The sequence below is a fragment of the Malus domestica genome, chromosome 12 (assembly GCF_042453785.1).
Source record: "Malus domestica chromosome 12, GDT2T_hap1".
In the NCBI taxonomy this organism is placed as follows: domain Eukaryota; kingdom Viridiplantae; phylum Streptophyta; class Magnoliopsida; order Rosales; family Rosaceae; genus Malus; species Malus domestica.
Genome location: NC_091672.1, coordinates 4,420,864 through 4,436,067, shown reverse-complemented (window position 1 = coordinate 4,436,067; position 15,204 = coordinate 4,420,864). Strand labels below are relative to the sequence as shown.

At 35.3% G+C, this 15,204-nt stretch overlaps 2 protein-coding genes and 1 long non-coding RNA gene across 3 annotated transcripts; 1 reads left to right on the top strand and 2 right to left on the bottom strand.

Moving 5' to 3' along the window:
- Positions 1 to 1,869: 1,869 nt before the first annotated feature.
- On the bottom strand, positions 1,870 to 4,228 carry LOC139190140 (uncharacterized). The gene is made up of 3 exons (XR_011574151.1): positions 4,011 to 4,228; positions 2,459 to 2,611; positions 1,870 to 2,276 (listed from the first exon to the last, which is right to left on the bottom strand). It is a non-coding gene; the product is annotated as an uncharacterized lncRNA (long non-coding RNA).
- A 4,385-nt stretch (positions 4,229 to 8,613) lies between these two features.
- LOC103430262 (uncharacterized) lies at positions 8,614 to 9,753 on the bottom strand. Its single transcript, XM_008368395.2, has one exon. It carries the CDS (start codon positions 9,751 to 9,753, stop codon positions 8,614 to 8,616), a length of 1,140 nt encoding a protein of 379 aa, XP_008366617.2.
- Positions 9,754 to 13,923: 4,170 nt separating this feature from the next.
- LOC103449622 (dof zinc finger protein DOF3.5) lies at positions 13,924 to 14,966 on the top strand. Its single transcript, XM_008388956.4, has one exon. The coding sequence runs from the start codon at positions 14,013 to 14,015 to the stop codon at positions 14,964 to 14,966; it is 954 nt and encodes a 317-aa protein (XP_008387178.1). The 5' UTR covers positions 13,924 to 14,012.
- Positions 14,967 to 15,204: the final 238 nt, after the last annotated feature.

Below are 15,204 nucleotides of genomic sequence, written 5' to 3'. Positions count from 1 at the left end.
ATGACCTCATCAAAACTTTTCACAAGGTTTTGTGCTCGAATTTTGTATACTCGGGTTGAGTTCTTCCAAGGTTGGCCAATTTGTTGGGTATTCAATTATACCTATTGCGTGTGACACACCCCGATCCGAAATTACTACTTGGACTTCGAATCGAGCTGTGTTGGCCGATACTTGGAAGGTGACGAAATCATAAAGTGTAGTGCAGTGAAAAAATGAGGATAAATTTAAACCTAAAAATGCTTAAATATAAGAGTGCGCTGTGAGCGGGAATGAACTCATTTCACATGTGATGTCAGAACATAAGTAAAGTAGAGTAGGGTGGATTGAGAATCATACTATCGAAGGTAATTTTTAATACAAAGATTTGCCACGAATCATTGTTGATAAGAACGCTCAGCTATTAAAACCTGGAGGGGTGAAAAATAAGGGTGAGTGGGCCTGAAAATAAAGTTTTATAAAAACCTTTATGAAAACATTATAACCCTTCATTGTAAAACAAGTATAGTTTTCAAAATATAGTTACTACGTATGGTATAAAAAAATATTTACCGTAACATGCAAAGTCTCAAGAATTCATTACGGCACAATATCTTGTAACTAAGGGTAGGAGATCCAAAATCACAAAATCTCAACAATAATATAAGTAAAATCAGGTGCTCAATAATCTATGCTAGCACACAAGTCGAAGTCACCTAATGCGACCTGTACGACTGAACTGATGCTAATCAATTTATGCTAGCACACGAGTCGAAGTTGCCTAATGCAACCTGTACGACAGGATTGGGTGTAATAATAATATACGCTCTAGTGCTATAATCACGTGAAGACTGGCACTATTCGCGGTCACCTACGAGTCGGAGTTGCCTAATGCAACCTGTACGACAAGACTAACACCTACTTGGATCCAAGGCGAGCGTGCGGTGCGGATGTGAACATACATGTGAAAGATTGGCCTTGGCCCTGGGCGAGCACTAACACCAGGTGCAGGATATAATCATGCCACATCAATTCAACAATTCTAGTTATTATAATACTATTCATGACCATAAATATAATTAAGGCATCCCCTTAATAATAAGTTTACCCATGCATCCCGGAGGATTATTTCGTCATTTCCCAACAATGAGGCATTTCTTATAACGTTAATATAATCATGGCAATCACAGAGAGAATTTATTTATAAATGTATATATGGAAACTAACCAATATATATATATATATATATATATAAAGTAAAAAGACCCACTCACCTGAAGTTCGCGCTACAACTCTCTAGCACGAATATTGAGGCGTCACAAACGATTGTCGCCTAGAACAAATATCAAATCACGTTTCAGAATTCTTATCGATAGAACACGTAACTTACATAAAACACATCTCTAAGGATGTTCTAGAATGATTTGAAACCCATTGACCAAAAGTTAACCATCGGTCAAAGGTCGACAGTAGGGTCCACAGTCCTACGTAACTCAATCTGAAAGATTTGTAACTTCCCAAGAGTTTCAATAAGCTTCTAAAACAACATCCTTAAGTTTCGGAATGATCCAACGGTCGGATCTCGACCAATCGTTAAAATTAAGTGGTGGCCGACGTTTTATTTTACGAACTTATAAATCCAATTCGGGAAGATCTGTATGTCGGATTCCCGATCTGTAAGTTCCTAATGTCCTCAAATATTACGTACTATAACGTATTAAAGTTTAGTGACGATCCAACGATCGGATCGTCGATTCATTTAATGTCCAAGTGACGGTCTCTATCAAAACTATAGTCTTACAATGAGATTTCGTCAATCGAACGTCACATATGGAATTAGGGTATCCAAATTAGTCTAGGAAGGGCAGGTAGGGTCGCAGCCCACGCACCGCCTAGGCTCATCAGAAAATTCAACTATTTCAAAAAATTCTCAAATTTTACAGGAATGAAGATCTCAACGAGTAGATCAAGTTTTATACATGTGGCCAAGTCCAATTCGGCCGAGAAACGTCAAAATTTTCCCATGAACGGTCAGAACCCTAGTTTTGGGTGTGCTTTGATTCGATTTCCATGTGAGCTTTGACTCTTCTACCACGGCTTGGGCTTTGTTCCAGACCTCAAGAGAAGTGTTTTGGTGGTGGAGATTGACGTGATTGCCTTCAGAAATGGCCGATCGCTGGCATTAGACCTGACATTCATGTTGTGTTTTCATTGTTCATGTCATTTTCGTGTCATACTCGATATCTTAACGGGTCGTGTCGTGTAACACCCGTTAAAATAAACGGGTAAAATGACCCGACCTGAAATTGATCCGATAATATTAACATGTAATATGACCAGACCTATTACCTGTTAAGGAAAATATATTTTAAACCAATAAATAATCAAATGAAAAACATAATACTAAATAAGTATATACATACCATATTGTCACATCCAAAACATAAAAACACATTTTTCTTTAAAGTATATTTTCACTTACCTAAATTGATTGCTCTAGCCTTTTTCTTTGCAAGACTCGTATTTGTATTGTCTATACTTTCGCTTCCAAAATCTCGTTTTGTTCCCATTATAATCTCCATGGACTCCTCATCACTAAGGTTTACTGAATCTGAATCTCTAGCATCCATTGCTTCTGAAACAAAATGGGTATAAATTAATTAATAGCTTTTTAAACAGGTAGGATTCTAGGAACATCCGAACTCAATCCAATTTATAGATAGAAGCATGAACGAACAATAACACACACCAATAATGGATATTACTAAGCAATGAAGTGACTAATTAAACATGCCTAGTATAGACATTATTTTAGTACAACTTACAATTCAAATAACAACACTGATATAAGACAATGGTAATTTAAAAGAAATTGGCTGAAGAGTTGAGTAAGGTAGATCCACCCATAACCCAACCTCCAGGAAAAGTTAAGTGTTCAATTTCATGATGCATAGATCCACCCATCACTCTCTAATATATATAAACTAATAATTGTATCAAAGAATCGTCACCAACGACGTAAATTTGTTACAATGGTTTAAAATAGAAATGTCATACTCAAAACACTTAATAGTTATATAAAAGCTTTGACATTACTATACATATATGCAATATGAGTAATCAGTACTAAGTACTCTAACATATGCTTCGTTCCACACACACACACACACACACACACACACACACATATATATATATATATATATATATATGTATGTATATCATGTCAGTGGAGAGTATAAGCATGCTAAAAGTATAAACACTGATTACCAACATGCTTCTTTAACAATACACATATATCCATACATATATATGCAGTAGAAAAGGTACTTAATAAGCATATCAGTCTTTTGCATTCGACCAACAACTTCTACATATAATAGATCAAAGCAAGTATCTGCATAAAAATGGCCCTGACTAATATATAATGGACAAATCGACTCCACTTGATCAATCCATATCATACAAAACATGCGTTTCAGCTTTTATACCAAACTAGGGTTTAGGTCTCTGCATGTAAAACTAGTTATTGTATCAAATAAGTATTTGCATAGAAAAGCTTGCAGAGACATTTGCATATAAAACTAGGTTTCCCTAACAGCATTCATAGAAATAACCATGGAAACAAGTTCTGGGAATAATGACCAGAGCCTTAAAAGCTGCAGGTCAATAGGATTTGGAATCATAAACCCACATGTTCTTCAGTAACCCCGATCTCCCTTTTCGTATCCTCTCTAATCGAACTCTCTCTAGACCTTTTTCTTTCTCTCCAATTCGACAGGATATATAAATATGCATCCCCATCCTAGGCTTCCCAAAATCCATATCCTCATCCTTTTTTAACCTCTAAATTCCCTTCCACAATGAATCTAAATCAACACCATCTTGCAATTCTAAGTACAGTAAAACTTTGTTCTTGCGGAGATCGATTAAAGCAGTAACATAACTTAAAATGAAAAAACAATAACTGAACTTATTTAGGAAATAGCCAAAATCTTACATATAAATAGCCAAATTAAGATGCAAAATCGAACCTGGAGTGGAATTTGGAGAATAGAGATGCAGAGATGCAGAGATGTAGAGACGACCAGAGATGACAAGGATGATTCCGTCCACTGCACGAGGGAGGAGAAAAGAGAGACTGAGAAAGGCTACCGGAAGAACTAAACATACGACGGGAGAGAAGGGCCAGGAAAAAACAGACGGCGGGATCATGAGAGAGGGTTACAGGAGTGGGAGAGAGAAAGGGATTAGGGCTTTTGTTTTGATCAAATGGTAAAATTGAAAAATATTGGAATAGAGAAGGGGTTTTTTCGTCCAAAAAAGTTCTAATAATGTAAGTGAAATAGAATCCAACGGTACATATTTACTTTCATTTATCTTACAGCTGTTATTTAAGTAAAGTCTTTAATAGTTTTTTAATTAATGTAGAAGTGTAAAAAAATATAGAAAAAAATATATAAACGCTTGTAATGATAAGCTTTACAACTTTCATGAAGAGCTTAACTTTGAAATTCACCACTATAATCATATAAATCATAGATCAAAATTTAACCGTTGATTGTTGTTTACATTTACGCTTCATTGTTCTCATCAAATTTTGTCTTTTTAGATTTTGTTTTTTAAATACATGATCTATTAGAGGATGCATGAAGATAAATAGTTTGGATCGTTAATAGTATATTAAGAGTTTTACGGTTAGTGAAAATATTGATATCGAAATGTGATATCAAAAGTCTGAATTGTTCATCTTCTTACATCCACTAGATGATCATGTTTTCAAAAAAAAGAAAATTTAAAAAATGATCAGTAAGAAGAATAAAGTGTAAATGACAATCGACGGTTAAATATAAATTTAAGGTTTATGGATTATAGTGTTGGATTTCGAAGCTGACCCCTTCATGAAAGTTGTAAAGCTTGTTACTATGAGTGGTTGAATATTTTTTTTACATTTTTTTACACTTCTACAATAATTATTATTAATTTTATTAATTTTGCCCTCAAATAAAAAACATTATTCATGAGGGTTTGGAGGATTTTAAAAATCTAAACGATAATGTAAGTGTAACAATTATCTACTCGTGGAGGAATAATGATGAATCACGAGTGTTTATATATTTTTTCACATTTTTCATACTTGTATGTATGTCTTCTTAGTTCTTGCCTATACAAATACTATACTAGTTTATTTTAATTTTGGACAACAACATATTAAGTACAATTTAACCTAGTAATGATAATAAGGAACTCTCATAATAAAAATAAATAATGACTAAAACGTTTTTTTTAACTTATATAGAATAATAATACAAAACTATATATTTAATATAGAATATATTGTATATATTAATATGGCTATTGTATTTTATAATAAATCTTTTAGTAATTAAACTTTAAAATTATCAAAATATTTTTTTTTCTTAACGGGTCGAAACAGGTTACCCACGTGTATACCCATTAAGAACCTGTTATTAACGGGTCACCCGATAATAACCTGATTAGTTATCGTGTTGACCCGAAACCCGTTATTTTCGTGTTATGTCAAAAACTGCCGGGTCTAGTCGGCGTGTCCCATCCCACCCACCGATGCAATTCTTCATGATTCCGAGCCTAATTTCTTCAGATTTGGGGTGGAAATGATAAGGAGAGGGTCGCAGGGTACTTCCCAGATGGTGGTTTAGCTTAAATGAATTTGGCCTGCGGAACCCACGGATTCCATTTATTTCAACTGGGTTGGGTCACAAAACGGGTTAAGGAGGTGACCTAGTTTCTTCCCCCTCATTCTCTCTTCCCTCCTTTCCCTCCTTTCCCTCCTTTCCCTCCTTTCTTTTTTCTCCTATAGGTTCCTTCCTTCCTCTCTCCGCTCCCATTCGGCCAACCTCTCTCTCTCTCCCCCACCCGGTTAGGTAGCTCTGCCCCTTCCTCCTTTTTTTCTTTTCTTTTTCCCACAACCTCTCTACTAATATTAAACTAATAATATAATAACAAATAATTTTAAAATAATAATATAATAATTATGAGAAATATATAAAATAATAGATAGTAATCTTTACAAAAGTGCTTTTCGGATTTGTAGTTCCGTAAAACCCCTATCGTAACTTCGGTTTCGATTCAGATTACGCTTACATGATCGTCATGTCAAGAACTTCGAGAGTACGGTGAAATAATAAATCGTATGCGTCACGAAAGGTGGTCAACGAAAGTCAACAATCTAGCCTCTAGGGCATTTTCATCAATTCACTCATTTAAAAATTAATAAAATCGTAAAGTTAGGGACATGTTGTTACAGCGTGCATGCAGTATCTTACTATCTTTTTGTCAATTTTAGGGTTTTTGTCACAAATGGTCCCTGAATATACAAAATCAATCAATGTCGTCCCTAACATTCACTACCGTACATCAATTTGGACCTTTAGTTGAGATTCCGTCAACTATTTCGTTATTATGTATGTGGGACCCATAAATATAATAAAATGGTGACACATGGATCACACAAAATAAGGGTTTTTATCGCAAATGGTCCCTAACATTGATCAAACTCCTCATTTTGGCCTTGAGTTTCAAAAATTGATAAATTTGGTCCCTGACTTTCAGTGGCGAAGCTACATAGGGGCAGTCGCCCCTTCACTCACCGAAAAACAAGCCTAGGAACGAGTCTTAAGCCCCCTCTAGTTCGGCCGGAAACTGGAAAACATGGTGGCTGTTTCTATTTGTTCATACTACTGCGCTGCTTACTGTGCGCAAGGCTTTTGTTTTTTTAAAGTAAAACGGCATCGTTTTACTTGCTATTTGAATAATGTATATGATTATTCATATTGATTAATTGAATTGAATTTTTGTTTATTGAATAATTTGTATGATTTTTGGTATTGATTAATTGAATTGTTAGTTTAATTAGTTATTAGTCATATTGGTATAGTCTACTCTAGGATTAAGAGTCTAATAATTTTTTTTTCCATTATACAGTTACGTAATAAAACGATACTATAAGATCTTGGACATAGACGTCGAATGCTTGATTATCCACCAAATTATTATGAAGCAAATCGTAAACACTATCTCTAAAATACCCTTGCCAACCTAAATCCCACATCATGCCAAGGAAAGTTAGCGATAATTGATGTTTTATCCCTCATTGGTTTGTCATTTTTTAACCTTGCACTCCTTTAAGTTCACATTTCTCCTCGACAATTCCTAGCTTCGCCACTACTGACGTTCATTACCGCACATCAATTTAGTCATTTTGTTAAAATATCGTGATTACTTTTTGTTAGTGTGCTGATGTAGTCCCGGTAGTCCAATCATATGACGCCACGTGGATTAACTATAAGAAACTATTCTTTTAAGAGTGAACCAACTTACGAGTATTCCGCGTTGGCATTTCTCTCGTATCCCACAACCCCAATTGGATAAAAAATTCAATCTAAATTCGATAAAATCGAATCCAAATTCAATTCAAATTTGATAGCATTATAACCAACTAGAGGGAATGAGGAGTGGGTTTAGGGAGGCCAAGTGCTTTACCAGTGCCATGGTACCTTATTTTTGATTCTTAGCACACCAAGATGAAGATGATGATGTCTTTTTATTCTTTTAGTTTTTGCTTTTGGTTTCTTATTTTACTTTTAGTTTTAAATTTATCGATTTTTGAAACTCATGGACCAAAATGAGGAGTTTGATCAATGTCAGGGGTCATTTGTGATAAAAAAATCCTTATTTTGTGTAATCCATGTGTCACAATTTTATTGGATTTGTGGGTCCCACAAACAAACTAATAGAATAATTGATGGAATCTCAACCGAAAGTCCAAATTGATGTGCGGTAGTGAATGTTAGGGATGACATTAGTTGGTTTTGAAAATAAGGGACCAAAATGATGAGTTTGATCAATCTCAGGGACCATTTATGATAAAAACCCGTTAATTTTATAACTGAGAAAAATTGTTCGTTCACAAGATGGACGATGCTTGTGGGGCTGCTGTAGGTTGTTTAGAAGTTTTTTCGAGTTCTATAATGTGACAGTATAATCAATAGCGGAGCCAGGAATTATTTGGTGGGTGGGCTAAACTAAAATTATTACTAGGAGATCAAATGGTTAAATTTTTTTGTTACTTACATAAAGTTACACAATGACAAACTTGAAAGCAATAATTTAAAGTAAGAAATTTAGAATAAAGCAAGTTTCAACTAGATTTAACAAAGAAAACATTTGAAGTTGCAACTTATAGTAGAAAGAAACATACATCATCAATCTTGTCATAACAACTTAACAAATGAAAGAAAAAGTACCTATTCAAGTTGTGCCCTTCGATCCTTAATGGAATTGAAATCCTTGGTTATTTCTTCTGAATCAATCTTTTCAGCAAGCTCTTTTTCAATGTACACAACCATTGAATTTGCTAGAAATTCACTTTCCATCTTGTTGCGACGTCTTGTTTTAATAAGATTCATTGCTGAAAAAGCTCGTTCAGTAGTTGCTGTAGAAACGGGAAGAGTTAATACAAGTCGAATTAACCTATCAATCAAATAGTACCTTTCAGACCTCTTTGTTTCAACAAATCCCCGACATAATTCCGAAGTAGTAGACATTTTTTGAAAGACAGGATGATGCGGTACGTCTGATTCATAGATTTTCAACTCACATCTCAACGTATGTAGCTCTTTTTTCTGTGAAATCCATAGAATAAAATTTCTCTGCAAGCTTGCAAATGTGATCAATGTTGAACGCCTTAAAAGCTTCTCTTGGTTCTAAAGCTGAACTGAGAATAAGAAGTTCCATTGCCTCCTCACTAAACCTGCTATTTAGCTCTGCCAACTGAAAATCTATTGCATTATTGAAGATATCAATGTGATAATGATGCTCAAATGTAATATGATCTGTTTGCTGACAAGAACGGCCAGTTCCTACTTTGTATTGAGCATTCATATCGAGCATATCAATGTCATGTTTTTTGCAGAATAAACTCACTTTATCAATAAAGGTAGCCCAACCATCCAATCGCAACTTCTGGAGGACATCTTTTGTAATAGTGACTAGATTCATAGCATTCAGAATGTCTTGTGACTTATTTTGCAGTTCACGACAAAGGATATCAGTGATTCCCATGATCTCCTGCAATAGATGCACGATGAAAGTAAATTCAAAAGATCTGATTGCATTATAAGCACCAGTAGCTTCCCCACGCAAAGAGTTTGTAGCAGATCTATCATTCTTTATGTTCTCAAGTACTGTACAAGACGCGTCGTACATATGTATCAAGTCACACACTGAATCATAATGAGAACCCCAACGAGTAGCTCCAGGTCGATGTATAGTACCGATTTGATTAGCTCTTCTTCCCGTCTCAAGTTCACCAGCACCCACTAACTCTTCAATGTTCACTGTGTGTGCAACCTGCAGCTGAGTATGACGCTTTGGAGAAGTAGTAATAACATTTACAATTGAACCTAATTTTGAAAAGAATAACCAGATAACAGCTACTTCTTTTGATGCTGCAACTAATGCCAATTGCAGTTGATGAGCAAAACAATGCACGTAATAAGCAGATGAACACTCTTTAATAAATAAAGATTGTAGCCCATTCCACTGACCTCGCATATTACTCGCACCATCGTAGCCTTGACCTCGTAACTTGTTTATAGGCAACTCATGGAAAGCAAAGACTTTTTTTATCTCCCTGTGAAGTGTTGTTGCAGTAGTGTCTTCAACCCACACAATATCTAAAAACCGTTCTCGTAGAAAACCATCATTATAAACAAATCTTAAAATAATGGCCATTTGCTCTTTATGAGCAATATCATGTGCTTCATCAACAAGAATACAAAAAACACCATCCCCAACTTCTTCACGAATTTTTCTTCATACTATGTTGGCGAGAATGTTCAAAACCTCCTTTTGGATCATGGGTGAGAAATATTTGGCATTTTTTGGTGCATTTTCTAAAACAATTGCAGCCACCTTATCATTAAACTTGGCTGTATGCTTTACCAATTCAATAAAATTCCCACGATTTTTCGAACCCATTGATTCATCATATCCTCTAAAAGGACATGCTTGAAATGTAAGCCATCAAACACACTCAATTGTAGCCTTGAGTTGCAACCGATTCTTCAAAATTTCTTCTTTTGATTGTCGATTAATAACCTTGTCAACATGCTGAGATGGATTCATCAATTCCTCCACACGTGAAACACAAGTATTATGTAATGAAGATGGACCTCCAATATGAGAAAGAAATATACAATTCTTTCCATTGTTAACTCTTTTCCAATTGTTAAACCCATCAACAGTTAGTGTCGGACGACTTGCTGGACTAGTCCCAAAAAGAAAGCATGGGAAACAATATACTCTATCTGTTGTCGGAGAATATTCTAACCATGGAAATTGTGAAAACCAAGAATACTGAAATCGACGATATTGTGATCCAAACCGAGACCTAGGATACTCAAGAAATTTCTGTTGGTAAGGCCCAACTTTGATATAAGCACGTCAAACTTCATCTTGTTGATTAATAGGATGCTCATGTATTTGAATCCGTTTCCCCGGGTCTCGTTCCAATTCCAAAGAAGCATCATCAAAAACTTTTTCTTGAGGTTCAATTATATTAGATGTTTGGTGAGAATCATGAGGCTGCTCAGTTGATATTGGTGCGTTATCATTAGATGCAGAAGGTATATCACTCTCTAATTTATCACCATCATCTCTTTTTTTGAAAAATGAATCAATAGTTCTTAATCTCTTCATTGAAGGTTAACCTAACAAATTGAACAACAATAATGCAAGTTTATATAATAAATTATATTTCTAAGAAATCTATTAGACTATCTGAAAAAAAAAATTAAACTTGAAATCGAAATTTTAAAGTACGAATTCTTAAAATTAAAGCAATAAACAAATAAAATCATCAAGACATAAGAATAAAGTGGTTAAAAACTTACCTGATAAGAAAAATCAATCAGTTTTCTCACTTGTAATGTATGCTTGGTTTCTGTGATTCTGTTTCTGTGAATTGCAGTGTAGAGACGACATAGATGGGACGAAAGCTTTTCTGAAAGTGACAGAAACCCAAAAAGTCGAAATATAATAATAAATTAGTACAACTCCTAGGAAACCTAAAATAATAAAATAATAAATGTACTTTTTAAAACCGGATGGCTATCCTAGAAAACCTAATCTAATCACTATACTACTCCCTAGGACCCTAGAAACTAATCAAATAAAATGACTTAATGGGACGTGTGTGTCAGGGTGTGTATGCAATTTGAAATTTAATAATAATAAATTTTGATATTGATTAAAGTAAATAATTTATTTAATATTTATTAACTCTTACTTTTTTTAAAAGTAGTCATTTTGTTCAGAACTTTTACTTATTGGGTGGGCTTTAACAATTAAAAATAATAAAATAATCTAAATTATCAGTATTTTTAACTTTAAACAACTAAAACTCTCCCTATGCTAGAGCCCACCCTAGCCTTGTTAGTGGCTTCGCCGTTGAGTATAATGTCTCGTGTATAAGAAATGAGCTTGGGTGCCGATTCAAAACCAGATTTTGCGGAATTGTAGTTTTCTTCCTGTATGGTCCCTGTTAGGGTTTAGGAAATATTGATATTTGTGGAAATATCGACATAGATATTCATGGAAATATTGATATCGATGCAAACTTTGGGAAGTTTTTAAAGAACAGAAAATGACTATGAAACTATAAGGACACGAAATTGATTAAATATTCATCAATTAAACATACAATTTTCATAAACTTTGACATATCAAATGAATACATTGCATGTGAGTGTGTTCTTGAGATTGTAACACACTAATATGCAAAAACTTCTTAATTTTCAGAAGCATTCATGATTAGGTTCTTTAATATTTCGACGACACGGTAATTTTTTTGACCTCCAGAAATGTTAGTGGTTTAAAAAATCTATAATTTCATGAAAATGTCAATATATCAATGAACGTTCATGAAAGTATCAATATCGTTGTAGTTAATATTATTTAGGAATGTGATCGTATAAATCTAAAAATAGATTATGATAGGATTTTGGAGATCTAATTCTTTTATGACTTGCATTACTTGTTAAAGCCCACTTGATTAGTATACATAAGGCATAAGGCCACAAGCGAGCGTATGCAATTCACAACCTTACTATAAATAAAGGCATAAGGTCATAAGAGAGCGTGTACAATTCACAACCACCAAGCTCTCTCTTTCTCTCTCTTTCTCTCTCTTGCCGTCCCTCTTTTACCCTCACTCAACAAATTTTCCTTCAACAGTATATCAACGAATGTTTTCATCCGTCGCCCTTCTACTGATGTGTTTCTTAAAGCTTAGTATGAGCTTTTGCTCATCTGCGCATGAAAGGACGAAAGAGAACGGCTAAGATTTATGAAAAAACATGTGTGAAGAAGAATTTCCAAGCTTAGTATTGGTTTCCTTCCCAAAAGACATAAAATTCACGAGCTTACGGATCCAAGAAGCCCATGATCCAAGAGATCCTCCATAAAGTATAACTGTATATGCGTAGCTGAGCACCGACCCAAGGGACATTCCCACTTTAAGAAATTCTAGGCTCAAGAGCTCCCACATGATCTAGCTTTGCAGTACTTTTACTTGTTCTTGGTGTAATGTGTTTAATACCAAAAGATGAGGACTAGCGAACAATTTGTGTTTAGGTTTATATGGTTGAGAACAGATCGATGCCATTGATAGGCATACTAATTAAAGTACAATATGGATTGGTTTTACACTCATTCCCGATCAAAGGTAGGTAGTTAACCAAACTAAATTAGTGCTCACAATTTTTATGCTAGCGACAGTCTACATTGTATTAATCTAAATTATAGAGAGATGACTCAACTTGAATGCAAAGGGAACCATATTACTTTAACCTGTAAGGATGTGAAGGTTAAAGAGTCCCACATCGATGAAAGGAAAAACCTTGCAAATGCTTATAAGAGGTTGGGCTATTCTAGAACCCCAACTTTCTTCATGATATCAAAGTAGGTTGGCCACACGTGCGTCACCTGATTAGTGTGTCTATATGCTAAGCTTAAAAATTCAATAAACGTGAGACGGCGTGTTGAGAGTCTCAATTTCATGTCAGGAAAAGGAGGATTCTCAATCAGTAATAAATTGGAGTGATTAGTTTTAATTAAACATAAATCATAAAGAAAGCTGCCTGCTCCTCAAAGGGACCTGAAATTACCCTTTTCGAGGGTTTTGCTTCCTTCAACTCCCTCACGACTGTGCATGATCATGGCATCATTATCCTTGTGCTACGTGTGGCAAACACCGACACCCGCTATCAGCCTACGGGGACGTGACACACGCACAACCCTAACTCCCTTTGCGGCCTCAACGCCACCGAAACCTCCTGTGCACGGGTGCATACACACAGTCAACATTTCTATACAACAAACTTCACTCTTACATAATACTAATGGCATTAGAGTATTTTAACTCAAAATTTTGAAACTTTCTATTGCCTATTTGGTTCATTGACGATGATCACTTTTTATTTTATTGAAAAGATTCTGAGTTCAAATCTCATAAATATTGAAAATGAAGATTAATTGTAAGTTCTTACGTACATGTATGAGATAAAATCTCAACACATATCCTCAAACTTGGCATGAATTAAGCCAAATAATTACACAATACAAATTAGGCTTATTCTGATACTCCGATAGAACTAAAAACGTACCTTTGAACCAAAATCAATTAGCAATCGTTGAAGACCATAATTATATATTGAAAAATCAGAGTTTACATTATCAATGTGAGAAAATCTCTCAACACACTACATACTAGTGTGCAATGTGCACGGGGTTGTGTACTCTACACTACTTCTTTCTTAATTATAATTATTTTACCCCATATAAGCGTATAGACTGTACTATTTCATTTACATGCAACCCAACTCAGCCTTCTCTCTCTCTCTCTCTCTCTCTCTCTCTCTCTCTCCAACTCTGAAAGGATGAGGGAGTGTTGGAAATTTTGATGAAGCCTAAGAAGAATTGGGTCATTGGTGATGGAGAGAGCAGGATGGAAACCAAACGATGATCATCATCACATATCTCCCAATTGTCCCCGGTGTGGTTGTTCCAACACCAAATTTTGTTACTACAACAACTATAGTTTAACTCAGCCAAGGTACTTTTGCAAGGGGTGTAGGAGGTACTGGACCAAAGGAGGGTCCCTCAGGAACGTCCCCGTCGGAGGTGGCTGCCGCAGGAATAGAAGAGGGTCCAAGTCTTTAAGGCTATCCGCCACCTACACCACCAGCACTACAGAAGGTCACGCGCATCACAACACAAATAAGAGTAGGGCCAGTACTTATGAGGGTGCTCATAATTCCTATGGCACCAACGTGTTGGGTGATTCCACAAGTCCCTCAGTGACTCAAGATGGGTCACATATTGATCTTGCTCTTGTTTATGCAAATTTCTTGAAGCAGAAGCCCGATAATTCAGATAGTACTACCGGATCTGATCATCAACTACCAGAATTGCCAAGCGAATTCGACCCGGCAGCTTTAGATTTTTCAAGCATGGCATTAAACATGAACAATGCAAGCTCAGACAATACTAGTACTCAGGTAATGGATGATCATTATCATCAAAATGGTCTTGTTGGGTCGCTTGGATGTCACACTCTATCTCATGATCACTTGTCCACTGAAAATTGTAGCACCAATGACCGTATGTACTTTGGTGAATTAGACCCATTAATTCATCATCCAGAGAAGCATCATCATCAACACACAAGTGAAGTAGTACAATATGCAAGCGATTTTGGGTTGCCCCCATTGCCAGGCCAAGAGGCATTGTGGTCTACTACTTCTCAAATGATGGATTGTGGTAGTCATACAATGCAAGCTGGTACATCGCTACTAGGACATGAACTTCATAATCCAAACTCGTTAATGGGTAGTTGGAGCCCGTTTGATTTGCCATGTAACGAAACTTTCTCGAGGAGTACATGATGAGAGAAGAAATGTTGTTCATTGTTTTCATTTTGTTTTAATATACTATGAATATGATTAATTATGTATATAATAGATTGAAAATTAAGAATCACACCATGAATAATCCATAAATATAAATATGATCCTTTTACTTCAGTTTTGTGGTAGTATGTACTAATTATATTCAAGAAAAATTAGCTGATATTCGAATTTTAAAACTCCGCTGAAATAAAATAACGACAACATATTACCAAAC